The 18,822-nt window shown below is 40.0% G+C and overlaps 1 protein-coding gene across 2 annotated transcripts in view; it reads left to right on the forward strand.

Moving 5' to 3' along the window:
- Positions 1-18,822, forward strand: part of CNTNAP5 (contactin associated protein family member 5) — a 1,084,456-nt gene that overhangs the window by 577,789 nt on the left and 487,845 nt on the right. For both annotated transcript variants that reach the window (XM_069579468.1, XM_069579469.1), the window contains exon 8: positions 5,118-5,382. In XM_069579468.1, coding sequence (XP_069435569.1) covers positions 5,118-5,382 — 265 coding nt within the window. The remainder of the gene's footprint in view (positions 1-5,117; positions 5,383-18,822) is intronic.

The raw sequence follows: 18,822 nt of genomic DNA on the forward strand, positions 1-18,822 counted from the left end.
AAAGTTTTTTTTTTCTTTAATTGAAGTGTAGCTGATATACAATGTTGTGTTAACTTCTTATGTACAGCAAAGTGATTCAGTATGCGTGTGTATGACCCACATATTTCAGGTCAGTTTTCATTCCAATCACAAAGAAAAACAATGCCAAAAGATGTTCAAACTACTGCACAAGTGCATACATCTCACACTCTAGCAAAGTAATGCTCAAAATTCTCCAAACTAGGCTTCAACAGTACATGAACTGTGAACTTCCGGATGTTCAAGCTGTATTTAGAAAAGGCAGAGGAACAAGAGATCAAATTGTCAACATCCATTGGATCATAGAAAAAGCAAGAGAGCTCCAGAAAAACATCTACTTCTGCTTCATTGACTATGCTAAAGTTTTTGACCGTGTGGATCACAATAAATAAGAGATAGGAATACCGGACTACTTTAGCTGCCTCCTAAGAAATCTGTATGCAGGTAAAGAAACAACAGTTACAACCGGACATAGAACAACAGACTGGTTCCAAATTGAGAAAGAAGTATGTCAAGACTGTATATCATCACCTCACTTATTTAACTTATATGCAGAGTACAACATGCAAAATGCTGGACTGGATGGAGCACAAACTAGAATCAAGATTGCCAAGAGAAATATCAATAACCTCAGATATGCAGATAACACCACGCTTATGGCAGAAAGTGAAGAGAAACTAAAGAGCCTCTTGATGAAAGTGAAAGAGAGAGAAAACACCAGCTTAAAACTAAACATTCAAAAAATGAAGATCATGGCATCTGTCCCATCACTTCATGGTAAATAGATGGGGAAACAATGGAAACAGTGACAGACCTTACTTTCTTGGGCTCCAAAATCACACTGTAGGTGATGACTGCAACCATGACATTAAAAGATGCTTGCTCCTTGAAAGCAAAGCTATCACAAACATAGACAAAATAATAAAAACAGAGACATCAATTTGCCAACAAAGGTCCATCTAGTCAAAGCTATGGCTTTTCCAGGAGTCATGTATGGATGTGAGAATTGGACTGTGAAGAAAGCTGAGCACTGAAGAATTGATGCTTTTGATCTGTGGTGTTGGAGAAGACTCTGGAGAGTCCCATGGACTGCAAAGAGATCAAACCAGTTAATCCTAAAGGAAATCAACCCTGAATATTTACTGAAAGGACTGATGCTGAAGTTGAAGCACCAATACTTTGGCCACTTGATGTCAAGACAATCTGGCCACTGGAAAAGATCTTGATGCTGGGAAAGAGCGAAGGCAGGAGGAGAAGGGGACAGCAGAGGATGAGATGGTTGAATGACATCACTGACTCAATGGACATGAGTTGGTGATGGACAGCAAAGCCTGGCATGCTGTAGTCCATGGTGTTTCAAAGAGTCAGACACGACTAGGCGACTGGAATTGAACAGAACTGATATATTCAGTTATACATGTGTGCATGCTAAGTCACTTCAGTCATGTCTGATTGTTTATGATGCTATACACTGTAGCCCACTAGGACCCACTATCCATGGGTTTCTCCAGGCAAGGATACTGGAGTGGGTTGCCATGCCCTCCTCCAGGGGATCTTCCTGACTCAAAGATGAAACCCACGTGTCTTAAGTCTCCTACATTGGCAGGCAGGTTGTTTTCCACTACAGCCATCTAGGAAGCCTCAGTTACACATATATACATTTTTAAAATATTCTTTTCTTTATGGCTTATTATAGAATATTGAATATAGTTCTCTGTGCTATACAGTAGTACCTTTTTATTTACCTTTTAGTATATAATAGTTTGTATTTGCTAATCCCAAACTTCCAATCATCCCCCCTCTACCTCCTTCCCTCTTGCCACTCACAAGCCTGTTCTCCATGTCTGTGCGTCTTAACCATTGGACTCTAAGATAATGGGGAAGGGACATTTTACAAAGTCCTAAGCTTCTACCTTCAGTCTTGTCATCCTTTCCCCCTTCTATACAGCCTCAAACTTTGGGTGCAGCTTTGTTCTGGCAAATTGTTACTAGAGGTGATGCTTACCTCAGGAAAGAAAAAGGGGAAGAAAAGTTACTGTTGTCTCCCAAGTTCCCTGTGGGAGCATTCCTAACTGCTTAAGAAAGACAGTCTTGCCTCAGTCAATCTGCCATCAGTAGGAATATTTCATCTTGAAAGGAAATCAACCAGAATTCCAAAAAATGCAAATTAAAACAGCAATAGGATCTGAAAAGCTAGTTGGTAGATTTTTTTTTTAAGTGGTACCCAAGACAAAGGAGGAAGTTCTCAGAGATGGCTGCCAGAAGCATCTGTGGCACACAGACATAGGTTTGTCCCCCATTGTCACTGGGAAGGAAGACCCTGGCTTTTGAATTACCCAGCTACCCCAAACTCAATCTGTGTAGTTTTTTAAATGAATGTAGTGTCATTGTGTAGAATACATAAGATACACATGTGAGCACTTAATGCCAGGGACAGTATAAACTGTGGGCAATTTCTTTTTTGTTATTTTATTTTTTCAATTAATTTTTATTGGAGTACAATTGATTTACAATGCTATGTTAGTTTCTACTACACGGCAAAGTGAATCAGCTATGAATATACATATATCCTCTCTTTTAAAAATTTTCTTCCCATTTAAGTTGCCACAGAGCACTAAATAGAGTTTCCCGTATTATACAGTAGATTCTCATTTGTTATCTGTTTTATACATAGTATCAATACAGTGTGTCTGTCAATACCAGTCTCCAAAATCATCTCAACCCTCTATCCCCCTTGGTGTCCATATGTTTGTTCTCTATGTCTGCATCTCTATTTCTGTTTTGCAAATAAGATCATCTATACCATTTTTCTAGATTCTACATATGTGTTAATATACATTATTTGTCCAATTTCTTGATGGATTTGGGTTTCTCTGGTGGCTCAGAGGTTAAAGCATCTGCCTGCAATGTGGGAGACTCAGGTTCGATCACTGGGTTGGGAAGATCCCCTGGAGAAGGCAACCCACTCCAGTATTCTTGCCTGGGAAATCCCATGGACGCAGGAGCCTGGTGCCCTACAGTCCACGGGGGTCGCAAAGAGTCGGACACGACTGAGTGACTTCACTTTCTTGATGGATGAATATATGGGGCCTTTATTCTTTGATATGTCAATTAACTTCTGGGAATCTACCCAAAAGAGAACACATCTAAACAGCCACAACAAATGATCAATGCAAGAATATGCTTATATTCCACTGATGATGAGTACATTAGTAGAAATCCATTATTGGTAGAAGTTTGTTTGGTAACTGCTATTTGTTTTCAGAAGTGCAGGACTATCACTAACAAACATAATTGGGACCTAACGATGTTTTTCTGGATTAGGAGATTGTTTGAGCTGAATGATTAGCCTGCTCTAGGACTAGAAGCTGTACTAGGTGTCTAACCTCACTATCTGACCACTTTAGTGGGAAGTTAAATTCATGCAGCTAGGCAACACAGGGCATTCCCTTTAGGAAATTCCTGCCATTCGCCTCTCCCCACCCCTCCCCCCGGAGTGGTGCAGGTTACAGGAATGACTCTAAAAGGCAGAGTTAGCATCATTCAGAGGCCTTGAGAGATTTGTAGGGAATAAGATGTGTCTGTGACTAGAACACACTTGTGGCTGCCAAGGGGAAGTTGGGTGGGATAAGGGTGGATTTGGAAATTGGGTTTAGTGGATGCAAACTGCTCTATGCAGAATGAATAAACAAGACACTGTATAGCACAGTGAACTATGTTCAATATCTTGTAATAAACCATAATGGAAAAGAACATGAACTATATATCTATTTATTCATATATATGTATATATATACACACATACCCATGTGTAACAGAATCACTTTACTGTACAGCAGAAATTAGTACAACATTGCAAATCAACTATACTTCAATAAAATGCATCCCCCCCCCAAAAAAAAACACGTGTCCATGACTATGTAGAGGAGAATATTGTCTTACACTTACCTGAATAAGTTTACTGACAGTATTGTAGAGATTAGTTTAGAATTTAAAAGAGACAAATGGTAGTGGTGCTAAATGAGAAGTTGTTGGCTATAAAAATTCCAAATGGCTTTCGTGTTGTAATAGCTGTTCATAATCTAGAAGGTGCTCCAGGCTTTCTCCTTATTCATCTAGTAAAAGTGACTCAGCACATGGCTCAGCTGAGCATATATATATATATAGACACACACACACACGTCTGTATTTTCCTGTAACTTCCTCAGATACACTGACCTGTTTTCTCACACTTACGCGAAGCATTATCTTCTTCCTGCTTCTACTATATATATACACACACTTAATACTCCCCACTTCTGGTCCTCTCATGCACCCCTCAATCTTTATGTTACTAAAAATACTCTTAATATGATAAAAATATGGCCACTGTCATTTTACTGCTTCTGATTTTGTATGATAAATTTGGCAAGCATAAAAGGCTTTTAAGCTCTACTTCTACTCATTTTTGTTGCCTCACCTCCTTCATATCGCTGGCCCTCTCTGTCCCATTTCAAGTTCAGAAATGACTCACTTTTCAGGAATGCCATTTTGTTAATTTCTCCAAGCTTTTGCGAACGCTATGCCATTTACTGAGAAGGCTGGCTGGACATTCGCTCCTGTCCTTCCCCACTTCCTTCCAGGAAAGCCTCACCTTCCTTATGAAACCTTTGCTCTTTTAGCTATTTCTTTTCCCAGGCTTCCCTGGGAGCTGGTGTCAGTGGCTTTCCACATTGTAACAAAATTTTCTCAAGTGTACCACTTTGAAAAGTATCCCAGGTCTTGGCATTAGTTGACTTGCAGTACATCATTACTCAGTGAATGAATGCTATTATTTTTGTCTCTGGATCCCTAGAAACTTCTGATGTTTCCTCTCCCTCCACTGCCCTAGGTCTTTGATGACTCTTTTTGCAGATAGCACCGTGATCCACAAAATAGGAATGGAAAACAATCTTGTGGCTGAATCTGAACAAAGCTAACATATTTTTCCCTTTAAGATCTTACTGCTGAATGTGGAATAATCCTGAAATTAAGGTCAGCTCCAGGTGATTGTTTATATCAGCTGTCAGATTGCAGAATAAAAAATGGCTTTTATATATTTGATTTTTATTGTTTTCCAGGGCAATGTCACTTTTTCCTGCTCTGAACCACAAATTGTTCCCATCACATTTGTCAACTCCAGCAGCAGTTATTTGCTGCTGCCTGGGACTCCCCAAATCGATGGGCTCTCAGTGAGTTTCCAGTTTCGAACCTGGAACAAGGATGGTCTCCTTCTGTCCACGATGCTCTCTGAGGGCTCGGGGACCCTGCTGCTGAGGCTGGAGGATGGAACCCTGAGACTCGTGATTCAGAAAATGACAGAACGTGCAGCTGAAATCCTCACAGGTACTGTCTGCTGACAACTTCTAGATCAATTTCTTATTCAGCCAAGTCAACACATGTTTGAGATTCTGACCAAAACATACAGGCTCCAGCTCCCAGGGATGTGGGATAATCAGCCTTCACAAACTTCAGGTTTGAAGATCCAATAGTTTTTTTATTCTTAAAAAAAATTATATTGTAGTATAGTTGATTTACAGTGTTGTGTTAGTTTCAGGTTATACCAAAATGATTCAGTTATACATATACCATATACATATATATATACACACACACACACACACACACACACACACACATATATATATATATATATATATATATATATATATATATATATATATATATTCTTTTTCAGATCCTTTCCCTATCTAGGTTATTACAGAGTACTGAATATAGTTACCTGGGCTATATGCTAGGTCTTTGATCATTATACATAGTAGTGTGCATCTGTTAATCTCAAACTGCTAATTTATCCCTCTCTCCCCCGTACATTTTCCCTTTGGTAACCATGTTTGTTTTCCAAGCCTATGAGTCTGTTTGTGTTTTGTAGATTTTTACATTTGTGTCATATTTCAGATTCCACATATAAGTGATATCATATGATATTTTCTTTGTCTGACTTACTTCACTTCATATGGTCACTTAATCTTTATCTATGAAGATTGGAAAGCACATCCTTTTACAGCAGTATATAATAGGCCCTAATGTGTGGCAATATGGAACAGAGGTATGAACCATACCCTGGCTCTTCTATCTGCCTTTCCTTTAACATGGAGCTATGAAATTTTCTCCCTCCTTCTCTACTTGTTATATTACTGTCCTTCCAGAAACAGCATGTTCACTTAGTGACGAGTACTTACAGAGGTCAGACTTACATGCAGGCATTGGACTGGAGGCTAAGGCAGGCAGGTAGGTCAATGAATCGTCTGAGAAGCCTTCCTGGCTCTACAATTTGAATCAAACCCCCTCTTCTGGGCCAATATCTATCCCAGATTACATGATATTGCATCTTTCTTTAATTTAAATATCTTTCTTTCCCCACTGGACTGTGAGCTCTGTCATCCAAACAAATTAAAGAAATTTGAGTTAGGGAGCAAAAGACATAATTTAATAGTTAAGATCAGGTCAGACTATGGGAAAGCTTCAGAGTCAATGGATGAACAAAAACTCCACTGAACTTCTGTAAATGACAGACACGTCTGGGTCTGCAAGTCAATCAGGAGGGTTCAAAGGTGCCTCTTCCCCTTATCAGTCTGTGGCCCTAGATTAAGTTCCTAACTTTGTCTCCCATGTAGGAGTGTATTAGGTACCTATAGCTGCATAACAAATTATGCCAACATGTAGTGATTGAAAACAGCATGTGCTATGTCTCAGTTTCTAAGAGTCAGGAATCTAGAGGCCCCCTGACTAGGTAGTTCTGGCTATAATCAGCTTGTTAGTAGGGGCAACGATCATCTCAAGTCTCAACCAGGATTAATTCTGCTTGCAGGCTAACTCACATGAATGTTGACAAACCTCAGAAGATTCAAACTTATCCCCATGGCCTTTCCAGAAGGCTGCCTTATTGATAGGGCAGTACTATTAATCCAGAGCGAGTGACTTTGGAGAGAGTGAGAAAGAACCCTCAGGACAATGCCATGATGTTTGTGTATCTCATAGAAAGAGTAGCATCCCATCATTTTCAACATATTCTGCTCACTAGAAAAGAGAATAAATCTAGCCCTTGCTCAAGTCAAGGGGATTATACAAGTGTTTATCCAGCAGGAGTCATGGGTCATTGGGACCATCTTAGCATCTACCTGTAATAGGAGATGGAAAAAAAAAAATCTTTATGTTACAAGGCTGTGATGGTGATTGAAAATGAAAGTGTTAGCTACTCAGTTGTGTCCAACTTTTTACAGCTCATGGACTGCAGCCTGCCAGGCTCCTCTGTCCTTGGAATTCCCCAGGCAAAAATACTGGAGTGGGTAGCCATTCCCTTCTCCAGGGGATCTTCCTGACTCAGGCATCAAACCTGGGTCTCCTGCATTGCTGGTGGACTCTTTACCACCTGAACCACCATTAGATTAAATGGATCAAACCTTTGACACAGTGCTGAGAAGCTGTTTAGCAAGGTTCTCTTTCTTCCACACCAACTCAAGATCTATGGCGAAAATAGGCCTCACTCCTCAGAGTCATAAATACTGAGTAAATTTGCACACTCCTGGGACTTTTATAAAATTTCCAAGATTTCCAGTCATGGGAGGTGAGTTAATCTCTTAGAAACATACCAGTTTTCATGTGTAGAGTTAGAAAATTTAAACCTCAATCCTTATGTGAAGAAGAAAAATGGTGACCTGGCACTGGGCTTTTTCTCTTTAATTGGTGAGATGGTTGAGTGCAGAGACTTGTATGCCTCAGGTCAAAATGCAGTTTTAATAAAGTACAGGCCCCAGTGGCACTTTGCTCTAAAGCATTCAGGTGTTACCTGTATTATTAAGCATGTTTAAGTCCATTAAAATGTGTTTATGACTGAGAGACAGGCTGGTAAAAGCTGCCCCATTACCCAGCTACAGAGGGAGAAAAAAAAAAACAACAAATCATTGGGTATTTTTAACCTGTCTCTCAAAAGGATCAGACAAGGAAAAGAAAGTTTTAAAAACATTCTGATGTCTATCTCAGAAAACTTGTTTGCTTCTTTCCCCAAGAATTTCCTGAATTTTGGAAATTATGAATTTCTTTCACATTTCTTTGAAATGGATTAAAGCTTTTTGTCTCCTGGTGTTTTTCTATTCCAGGTAAAAAAACAGATAAACAAATAAACAAAAAAAGCAAAAGGACAAAACTGGTTTTCTCCTCCCTTACATTTCTGATCAAACTTGTTTTCCAAGTACTTGAGATCGTATTGGCTTTGTAAGAAGTGAAAAACTCATGTGAGAAATCAGAAAATAATAACTGTTGTTCTGAAAGTTTTTGAGGGCCCTTGGGACTACCCTTGACACTTGGTACTGCATGGAAACTAGAAACTAGCACCACATTTTATTAGTTGAACAAGGAATCCAGATATTTAAAGATTTACTTGAGACTAGTTCAGGTATTTCTAATGTCCTGCGTCTAAAAGAAAAGATGACCCCACAGGAAGGGCAGATCATGGATGCCTGGCACGTTCACTGCTATTACCAGAGCTTCATATAGTGTGCATAGCTTTGGGGAGGCAGATTATTTTGTGCATTTTTGCATCGAAGATCAGGAAGAGAAGTCCAAACTAAGTCATCCTCAAAATAGAAGGGTTCTGAATTTATTTGCTCTAAGGGATGAAGTTTCAGGAAGATGAAGGACAGTAGTGCAACCCCTCCCTTGTATTCTACTTTCATTTCTATTTTTGTCATCTTCTTTCTTGAAAGCTTTGTGCATGTGGATATGAGGAAGGGTCAAGGGCACCCTTTCACTGTAAGTGATGTGACAGTAGAATCAACAAACACTGTGGATCTCTTGCAGGTCAGGCATTATGCTAGGACCTTATCATATAATACTACAGAAATAAAAAAAAAAACCTCATGAAACATATGAAGTGATGCTTATTTTACCAACATGCAAAAGAGAAAATTGAGAGTCAGAAATTAAGCTCTCTTGACCAAGGTGTTCAAGCTCAGGCTTATCCTTTGCACTCCTAGGTCCACAGTTTTCACACTGTGTCTTGCTGATTCTTACATTGATTTTTTATATTCTCAGTTGCTTGAAAGTGAAAGATGCTCAATCATGTCTTTGCGATCCCTTGGACTTGTAGTCCACAGAATTCTTCAGGCCAAAATACTGGAGTGGATAGATTTTCCCTTCTCCAGGGAAAGAAGGGAAGATCCTTCCCAACTCAGGAATTGAACCCAGGTCTCCTACATTTCAGGAGATTCTTTACCAACTGAACTATCAGGGAAGCCCAATACCAGTTGCTTAAAGACTTCAAATATAAAGAAACTCTGCTTTAGCTGAAAGATGAAATGACAATAGGCTATTAAAGAAAGTAGCCTGCATAGGATCTAAAGTTGGCTTTTCCCAAAACATTTTACTTGGTGGCCCCATCAATAGACAGATTTGGAAATTAGATGGAATTGACAACAGATGATGAATCCACTATCTTTGTAGACTTTAGCTGACATTACCTGTATACAATTATAATGTAAGTTATGCATACCTAACACACACGTATGCTACTGTTCATTGAGTATATGGGACATAATTTCCTCAGACCTTTTTAAATGCTCAGTGATGATTCCTTAGTAAAATTATCACATAATTTTATGTACATCATGTAAATACAAAGGGAACTGGGCTTTCCAGGAGGTGCAGTGGTAAAGAATCCGGCTGTCAGGGCAAGAGACACGGGTTGATCCCTGGGTCAGGAAGACCCCCTGAGTAGGGGGGGCAACCCACTCTCGGATTCTTGCCTGGTAAATTCCATAGACAGAGGAGTCTGGCAGGCCACAGTCCATGGGATCGCTAAGCGTTGGACATGACTGAGAACACACGCATGCACGAAGGGCACTAAGTAAGAGCCTAGATATTTCCAGAGACTTTGCCATGCACTGGACAGGTTTTCCCATATTCGTGTCACCTCTGCATTGCAAACCCCAGCTGGAAATCTGAAGGCTGAATGGGAATGGGGAGGAAGATTTCCAGGAGTCCCGCTGCCAGATGAGGAGCATCATCTCCCCCTTTAAGAATCAGAGCAGCCAGTTGAGCACGTCTTAAATAAATACACACCTAGATCTCCTCCTTTATGCATTTCAAACCCTAGTTCCTCACCACTTCTCCCCAGGAACTGCATGTCTTGGGGACTACCTGCTCCTGGAATGATTAACAACAGATTCTATATTTGAATGTAGGATGGCTGCCATTTTAAAAGACTCTTAAAAACATGCTTAGGATGTAGATGTTATTGTCCAGACCAATCTGGATGACTAAGAACAGGAACTTGTGTAAAAGTAAAGAAGAACACTTGGCTTGGTCAAGTAGAGTGTTTTGAATTGCAAGTGAAACATTAAGTCATCTGAAGAAAAGCTGGCACTATTATAATTATTCTGCAAGTGGCCTCACATTTCAATGTTATTTTTCTTGTGTTGATGGGAGAAGAATGGGGAATAAGAACTGGAAGAAAGAGATCTGGGGCTTCAGTCCTAAAAATTGGAAGTATGGTTTTTTTTCTCCTCTAAAGTGAAGTCGCTGAGTCATGTCTGACTCTTTGCAACCCTGTGGACTATAGCCCGCCAAGCTACTCTGTCCATGGGATTCTCCAGACAAGAATACTGTAGTGGGTTGACATTTCCTTCTCCAGGGGATCTTCCCAACCCAGGGATCGAACCCGGGTCTCCTGCATTGCAGTCAGACGCTTTATCCTCTGAGCCATCACCCCTCAAAACATCAATTTCCCACTGAAAAGCTAGTCTGGGCAAAGTCCTTGAACACAGGCCTTAGCATCCAGGACAACAACCTCACTGTGTTCTTCATAGATGCAGACTCAGTTTTATTATTTTAGACCACACTGTACTTTGTAGCTGAAGGAGAGAACTGGTCTAGAATTATTTAAGTTCCTTCTAAACCTTCATGAGTTCCTAAAGCAAAACAGGAGATCAGCCATGTCTTCAAGGAAATCATCAACTCCAGAGCCTTCTTTTGACAATGGAATAAGTAGCCTTAATTATATGTATTCAGCAGGGCCAATCTCCCTGCCAAAGATCACTTTTCTCAACTCCTCATATTATGTTGCATTTTGGGGAGGAAGAATGGTAAACTGGGCTTTTTTCATACAATGATTTTTGTGAATGAGATGCTTGAACAGCCCAGAAAAGTCCTGCATATTTTTCTTTGTGATCCATATAGAATTAGGTGCCAAGGATCTAATCCTGAGAAGTTGTGTTTTGTTTTGTCTTATCAACCATCTTTAATTCACACTAGGATACTCTATATGTGTCAAAGTTATCAGGATATATAGGACTTTCAAACAATGTTAGTAGAGAAAGAGTTGTAGGTACCAGACCTACTGATTGTGAAGAGAAAATAAGACAGTCATAATAAGGGTCTTTTAATGTGAGATAGACTTTGTCACAGATGAAAATCTTTATATGTTTGTTTCACTGCAGAAAATAGAACACACCCCAGTAAGGCCAAATGGCAGAGAGACTGTCTAATGGCTTTTCATTAGAGAATATTTATCCAGAGCACATAGCTACACAGTCTACTGCTCTGATGTACTAGAGGCATCAAACCCACGGTGGAATTTTCAGGAGTAAGTAATGAGTCTCCGCACAATTGAACAGAACCCAGAAGATGGGAGAGGGAATCTTCAGACAGATCTAACCTGGCAGTAGGGACCTGCAAAATGATTATAAGCAGGAAAGACAGAAGGAGAAAACCAATGACCGGGAACAGGACAGAATCCCTAGGCCAAAAGACACATGATGAGCAAAGATCCGGAAATCAAACAGATGCTACAAAAATGCTTTTAGTGGAGGCAGATGGCTTCCTGGAGAGACAATTTCAGGTCATTCCATTGAATCTTTACATACAAGTAATAGTGTTCAGCATCCTCAACCACCTTACATTTTCCAGTAGTTAGACACCAGGCATTCCAGAATTACTAATTATGAAACAATTCCTTCTAATCCATCATTAATTTTCTATATTTAGAAGAATTTTGGGGCTGACTTGTTCTTTCTATAGCTGAACATAGGATGAAATTTTAATGGCATAGCCTTTGATCCATAGCCATCATGGATATTATTGGATGGTTATTTAACATTGCCTTTATTTAAATTAAATAAATCCTCCTAGAGCTGTGGTCCACATCATCTCACTTATTCTTTTAGAATTTATATCAATTGATATTTAAAGAAACCTTCCTAAAGCCAACCAACTGCTAGTCTTCTGGTTCTTTTCTTTTGTAGCTTTGGCCTAAGTATGTATTAGTTTGCTAGGACTGTCATAACAAAATACCATGAATTAGAAGACCTATCAGGCTTCCTCAGTTGCTCAGTAGTAAACAATCTGCCTACAAGGCAAGAGATGTAGGGGGTGCTGGTTCAATCCCCAGGTTGGGAAGATCCCCTGAAAGTGGAAATGGTAACACACTCCAGTATTCTCGCCAGGGAAATCCCATGGATAGAGCAGCCCGATGGGCCCCAGTCCATAGAATCACAAAGTCAGACTCACTCTGTAGGAGACCTATAAGAAATTTCCTTTCTTCCAGTTCTTGAGGCTAGAAGTTTAAGGCATGGTCAGGGCTGGTTTCTTCTTGGTTTGCAGAGGCTGTTTTCTCCCTGTCCTCACATAATCTTCTCTCTCTGTGCCCATCTGTTTCCTAATGCCCTCCTCTTATGAGGGCACAAGTCATATTGGCTATGGGCCTACTCATAAGACTTCATTTTACCTTTATTACTTCTTTCAGAGTCTTATCTCTAGATATAGACACATTCTCAGGTATGGGGAGAGGGCTAAGACTTCAACATATGTATTTGAGGGGGCACAATTCAGCCCAATAGAAGGTGTATTATCATACATAGAGACCAGATTGTGATTGCCAAGAGGGATGAGGGGTGGGGGAGGGATGGGTTGGGAATTTGGGATTAGCAGATGCAAACTATTCTACAGTAAATTCTCAATATGAACCTTCAAATTGTCAACTGTCAAAGATGAGAACAGTATGCCAATTATCATACTGTACTACTCTACTTTTCAAGGTACTGTACTGTAAGATTAAAATTATTTTCTTTATTTTCTATTTGTTTTATACGCTATTTGTATTTTAAAGTATTATAAACCTATTACAGTACAGTACTATATAGCCAATTGTGTTATGTGGGTACCTATGGTTACTTTGACTTATAAACAAATTGGACTTATGAATGTGCTCTCAGAACAGAACTCATTCGTATATATGGGACTTACCTGTATGCAGAATGGATCAAAAACAGTGTCCTACTATGTAGGACAGTATTCTCTATTCCGTATCATGTGAAAAACCATAATGGAAAAAGAATATGAAAAGAATGTGTGTAGGTGTATAACTGAATCACTTTGGTATATAGCTAAAGTTAACACAATATTTTAAATGAACTATACTTCAATAAGATAATTTATAAAAATGATATATATTAATCATGTGCACATGCAAGCATGTGTGCAGTTGTATCCAAATCTTTGCAACCCTATGGACTGTAGCTCGCCAGGCACCTCTGTCTATAGAATTCTTTAGGAAAGAATACTGGAGTGGGTTGCCATTTCCTACTCCAAAGGATCTTCCTGACTCAGGGATCAAACCTGTATCCCCTGTGTCTCTTGCATTGGCAGGAGGATTCTTTACCACTGAGCCACCTGGGAACCCTGTGTTAATCATATATCTCTATAATTGGTTTCTCAATGTTCTTGTCACCATGGAATGTAAGGATTCATGGGAACAACAGCGCTGCCTGCCTTTTTACCACTGTTTGTCCAAGGCCTAGTCTAACACCTTGTTTATAATAGGCCTTCAGTAACTATTTGTCTTATGTATAAACAAGCATCTGAATAAATGAACTACTAGAAATGACCTCCAAAACATTTCTGAAGGATCTCAATTTAACAGTGGAAAAAGAGTTCACAATGGTTTTTAGCCAACATCCATGTTGCAACAGTTCGACGGGGCACCATGTGTCAAGCCCAGGGATGAGCTATACTCAGGGGAGATACTAATTAGAGGCCAATGGGGCTCCCAGAGGTGGGAGATGGCCGGGAGAGCTGTGTCATAAAGGATGAAAATGCTCACCCTATTGATACTTGTGACCAGATGGTTGTAATCTGCAGCCCTGGCGTTTGCAGGGCATTCCCCAATATTGCCCTTTTTCATAGAATCTGTTTATATATCACCACCATCTGTACATCAAGTAAACATGATGACTTTGTGAACCTCATCCTCTGCTTCAATTAAGCTGTCATTAATGCCTGTGTGTTAGCTAAGATAATGTTGAGAAAATCCCACTGGTGAGGGCAAACAAATATTAGTAGATAGCCACAGGGCCAAGGCTGTCTCCACAAGCTGTCTGACAGAGCCCATAGTTCAAGTTTCAGCAGATAAGCATATGATGAGACACTCCACTTTATGTGAACTGAGAAATGCCATTGCTTTAGCTTCAAGATATCAAGCAGAGGTTGGGAATATTTGCTAAAGGAGTGATCTTGTGGGCCGCCATAGCTTTTTCAGGTCTCAGTAATAATGGCAGGAATATTTTATTTCTTAGCTTATTCTACATTCTTCAGCTTGCTCAAAGGGGAAACAGGGAACTAGATTTGTCTAATAGGGAAATAATCTCATAGTCAAAACTATTGCCATTTTCTTTAGTCTTTCATGTTTTATACTTTAATAATTCTCTCATACTTTGCCTCCACCTGTTACTCAATGCATGTTCCTGTGTCTGATGCACAATGAGGCCAAACAATACCAAGATGTTGGAGTCTGGAGCAGAGAAAGATTTATTGTAGGCCCAAACAAGGAGAACAGGTGGCTCGTGTCCCACAAAGCTTCAGACTCCTGGAAAGATTTTAGCAAACCATTTTTTTTTAAGGCCAAGTGAAGGAGGGGTGTGGTTGGTTGTTACTAACTTCTTGGTGTTGGAATCCATTGCTTTTGCAGCTAGCCACATAGGCCAGGTCATGATGCTCCTGTAAACCTCCACCAGCACAGTTGTTATTCTCTGTGCTACAACTTTTTATCTCTGTGAATGGAAAGGTATCATGGCTTAAACAACAGAACCTTGAGACTGGACCATCCTGTATATTTCGGGCTATAGGCAATATTCTTAACTCAAAGTAAAAGCAATAGAATTCAATGGTTAAAGTAAAAGAAGCAGATCTAGTATGGAGTCAGATTTGTTCTTCCCTATTACACAGTTTAATTCAGGAAGCTTTTGTAGCATCTGTGCTCTGTTGGTACTGTACTCAATTCTGAGGATGGAGGGCTGCTGCTGCCGCTAAGTCGCTTCAGTCATGTCCGACTCTGTGCGACCCCATAGATGGCAGTCCACCAGGCTCCCCCATCCCTGGGATTCTCCAGGCAAGAACACTGGAGTGGGTTGACATTTCCTTCAACGCATGAAAGTGAAAAGTGAAAGTGAAGTTGCTCAGTCATATCTGACTCTTCATGACCCCACGGATTGCAGCCTACCAGGCTCCTCCATTCATGGGTTTTTCCAGGCAAGAGTACTGGAGAGGGTTGCCATTTCCTTATCCAGAGGATGGAGGGATTGGCCTCCAAAAGCTCATAGGTGCTGTTGAAAGGGACAGTATAGAGCACTGATAATGCAATAGGACAGATGCTTCTACGGCACAGTAGGAGTGTAAGAGAAGAGGGACCAGGAAGGCTGAGAAAGTGAAGGCTTCCTAGAGGCGAGGAAAACAGCTTGATTTTGAAGAATGAATAGAATTTCATTAAACAAATAAGGAAGGGAAGGATGTGCCAATGAGAGGAGAGAAATAGGAGAAGATCTGGATGTCTAAGACTCCACAGGTGGCTTAGTCACAGATACAAAGAAGCACAGGCAAAATATGAAGCTTAATTTTGGTCAGGGACGCCAAAGTTTAACTGTCTCCTAAAGGTGACAGGGAGGAGTTCCTCCTCCTGATAGGGAGGAGCTGTATCTGGCTATGGAGCTGACCTTCATTTTTATCGTGCAGACTTTGGAACCAAGCATTCGAGTCTATTCTAGAGACACTGTATCTTCACCATCAACTATGAACACATCACAGTTTTTATCTGACTCCAGTGTATGTCAAACCCAGCTGTTCTCCTTCCAGATGCTGACCAAAGGTTCTGAGGATCCAGGTTATCTTAACAGATGAGCCAGCCTTTCACAACTAGGAAAGGTTTAAACTATGATTTATTGTCCAGGTGCCAGGAGGGCCCAGCTTCTGACACTTGGCAGTGGAGATTCAGCCAGTCTGACACTCAATCAATCAAGTAACGTTTGGAGAGGGCAGGATGTTGCTCTGTTGATACCAAGGGGAATACTAAATTGCCATGCAGAATCTGACCCACAGGAACTTTGAATATCATCAAGGAGATAACACTTACAGAGATGGATTGTTAATTAATGGTACAAGGCAGTAAATAATATGAACTAAATGAATAGATCAGATAGTGGATATTTTTAGAATCAATAAAGGAGAAATCTCTATGTACAGATCTGGCTTAGGAAAACTTGCTTTTTTCATTTCCCGGTGTATTAACTTACTGTTTCAACCATTCAGTTCTTTTTATGCATCCTGTACTATGCTGCTGCTACTGCTGCTGCTGCTAAGTTGCTTCAGTCGTGTCTGCCTCTGTGCTAGGTGACTGCAATAGGAAGTTAAAAAAAAAAAAAAAGCTTCCTGCTCCTAGACTTAAAGAAAAGAAGTACTAGGACAAAAACTGGGCATTAGAGGACAGTGAGGCAATTTGAATAGTCAGAGAGCTGGGAGAATAGCATACAGGTGAAGTGGAGGGTGGAGGAAAAGGACCAGTTAGCTTAGTGCATTCATTAGGAGCATAATGAATACACTAGTCCAGCTAGAGTAAGAAATTTGTGTAGGCATACTGAGAAATAAGATGGCAAAGACAGATGGGGGCCTGATTACAGAGACATTAAGCATCAAGATAAGTATTTGACTTTCATTCTCTGGGCTCTGTTGACACACTGGAGGGATTTTTGCTGTAAGTTTTAATAAGAACCTTGCTCTTCCAATAGTTCAATCTAGCAAGTTGTCTTGTACCAGAAAGAGATCAGGGGCTGGGAGAAAGAGGGAACCCATCAGAAAGATTCCCAACTCCCTAATAGGGGATGGAATCAAAGTTGTAGAGGAAATTTGAAGAAATATGTGAATTTAATTCACCATATGAAGGAAAGGGTTAATAGAATTTGATAATTGATGGATAAATGGTATTCAAGAAAAAGAGGACGGACGACCTAAATTGTGGCATAATGGTGCTAATAATTAGAATATGCTCTTTTATGATGTGATTGACATTTTAAGACTGCCTTATTCAATTATTTAGATATTTCCCACTTTGTTCTCTCAAAAACTGAAATTACCTTTGAATTGTTAAGTAAAGGTTGGTATGAAAGGATACAGAAAAGCAGCTGAATTGAGTTTTCTGGGGAAAATAAAGCCTAGAAACTTCTAAGTCAAGCCAGGCAGTTGTGTCTCTGTTTTATAGATGAAGAAGGAGTTGAGAGAGATTAAGAAATCTGTCTAGATTGTTAGAAATTATAAGTGGCAGGGCCTTGAGCAAGGGGTCACAGGTGAATAAATGCAGTGGGGAGATCTGTAATAGGTTATTTCCAGGATTGGAAATAAAGTCTTCAGGACTGTGCTCTGGCCTGGACTGTAGCTCTGTGTATCCCACTGTGACTGTACGGCTGATGGTTAGAGATGCTGGGACAGACACCTGACTTCAGAGGTTCTGTCTTCAACCCATAAAGAGAGACCCTGAAATCAGATGAAGGCTGAAATGCAAAGATCTGTTAGGAACTGGACTGAGAATGGGAGAAGAAAAGGGAGTGAAACAGATAGAAATCAAGTGCTTGCTTTCTGAGACTCTGCAACCTCAAGTTATTCCTTGAAGGCAGTGATTCTCAACCAAGGAAAATTTTCCAGTCCCATCCACCCTGACCTCCCATTCCCACATTTTCATGCAGGGGACTTTTGGCAGTGTCTGGTGATGATTTTGTTTTGTTTTGTTTTGTTTTTAAGCACAAACCTAAATTTATAGTCTTTCAGCATGGCCAAATATTGTGCTAAGTATATTCTCTGGTGACTCAGACAGTAAAGAATCCGCCTGCAATACAGGAGACCTGGGGGTTTGATCCCTGGGTCAGGAAGGTCCCCTGGAGAAGGGAATGGCTACCTACTCACTCCAATATTCTTGCCTGGAGAGTTCCATGGAGAGAAGATCCTGCAGGTGGGCTATAGTCTATGGGGTTGAAAAGAGTTAGACACAACTGAGCTACTAACACACAAGAATATTCATATACATTTATCATTTTATTTTTGTAAAACTCTGAGGTTGGTGGTGTTATTCTTTTTTTTCCCTTTATTCATTTTTAATTGCAGTATAGGTAATTTAAAACGTGTTGTTAATTTTAGGTATACAGCAAAGTTACATGTAGTATACTTACACACACACACACACACATATATTCTTTTTCAGATTGTCCTCCATTATAGGTTATTGCAGGATATTGAATATAGTTCCCTGTGTCTGCTATATAGCAGGTGCTTGTTGGTTGTCTTTTTATATATCATAGTGTATATGTGTTAATCCATATCTCCTAGAGGAAAACATAGGCAGAACATTTTTTGACATAAATCGCAGTAATGTTTTTGGATCCATCTCCTAGAGTGATGAAAATAAATGCAAAAATAAACAAATGGGACCTAATTAAACTTAAAAGCTTTTGTACA

Source organism: Ovis canadensis, chromosome 2, assembly GCF_042477335.2.
Source record: "Ovis canadensis isolate MfBH-ARS-UI-01 breed Bighorn chromosome 2, ARS-UI_OviCan_v2, whole genome shotgun sequence".
Lineage (NCBI taxonomy): Eukaryota > Metazoa > Chordata > Mammalia > Artiodactyla > Bovidae > Ovis > Ovis canadensis.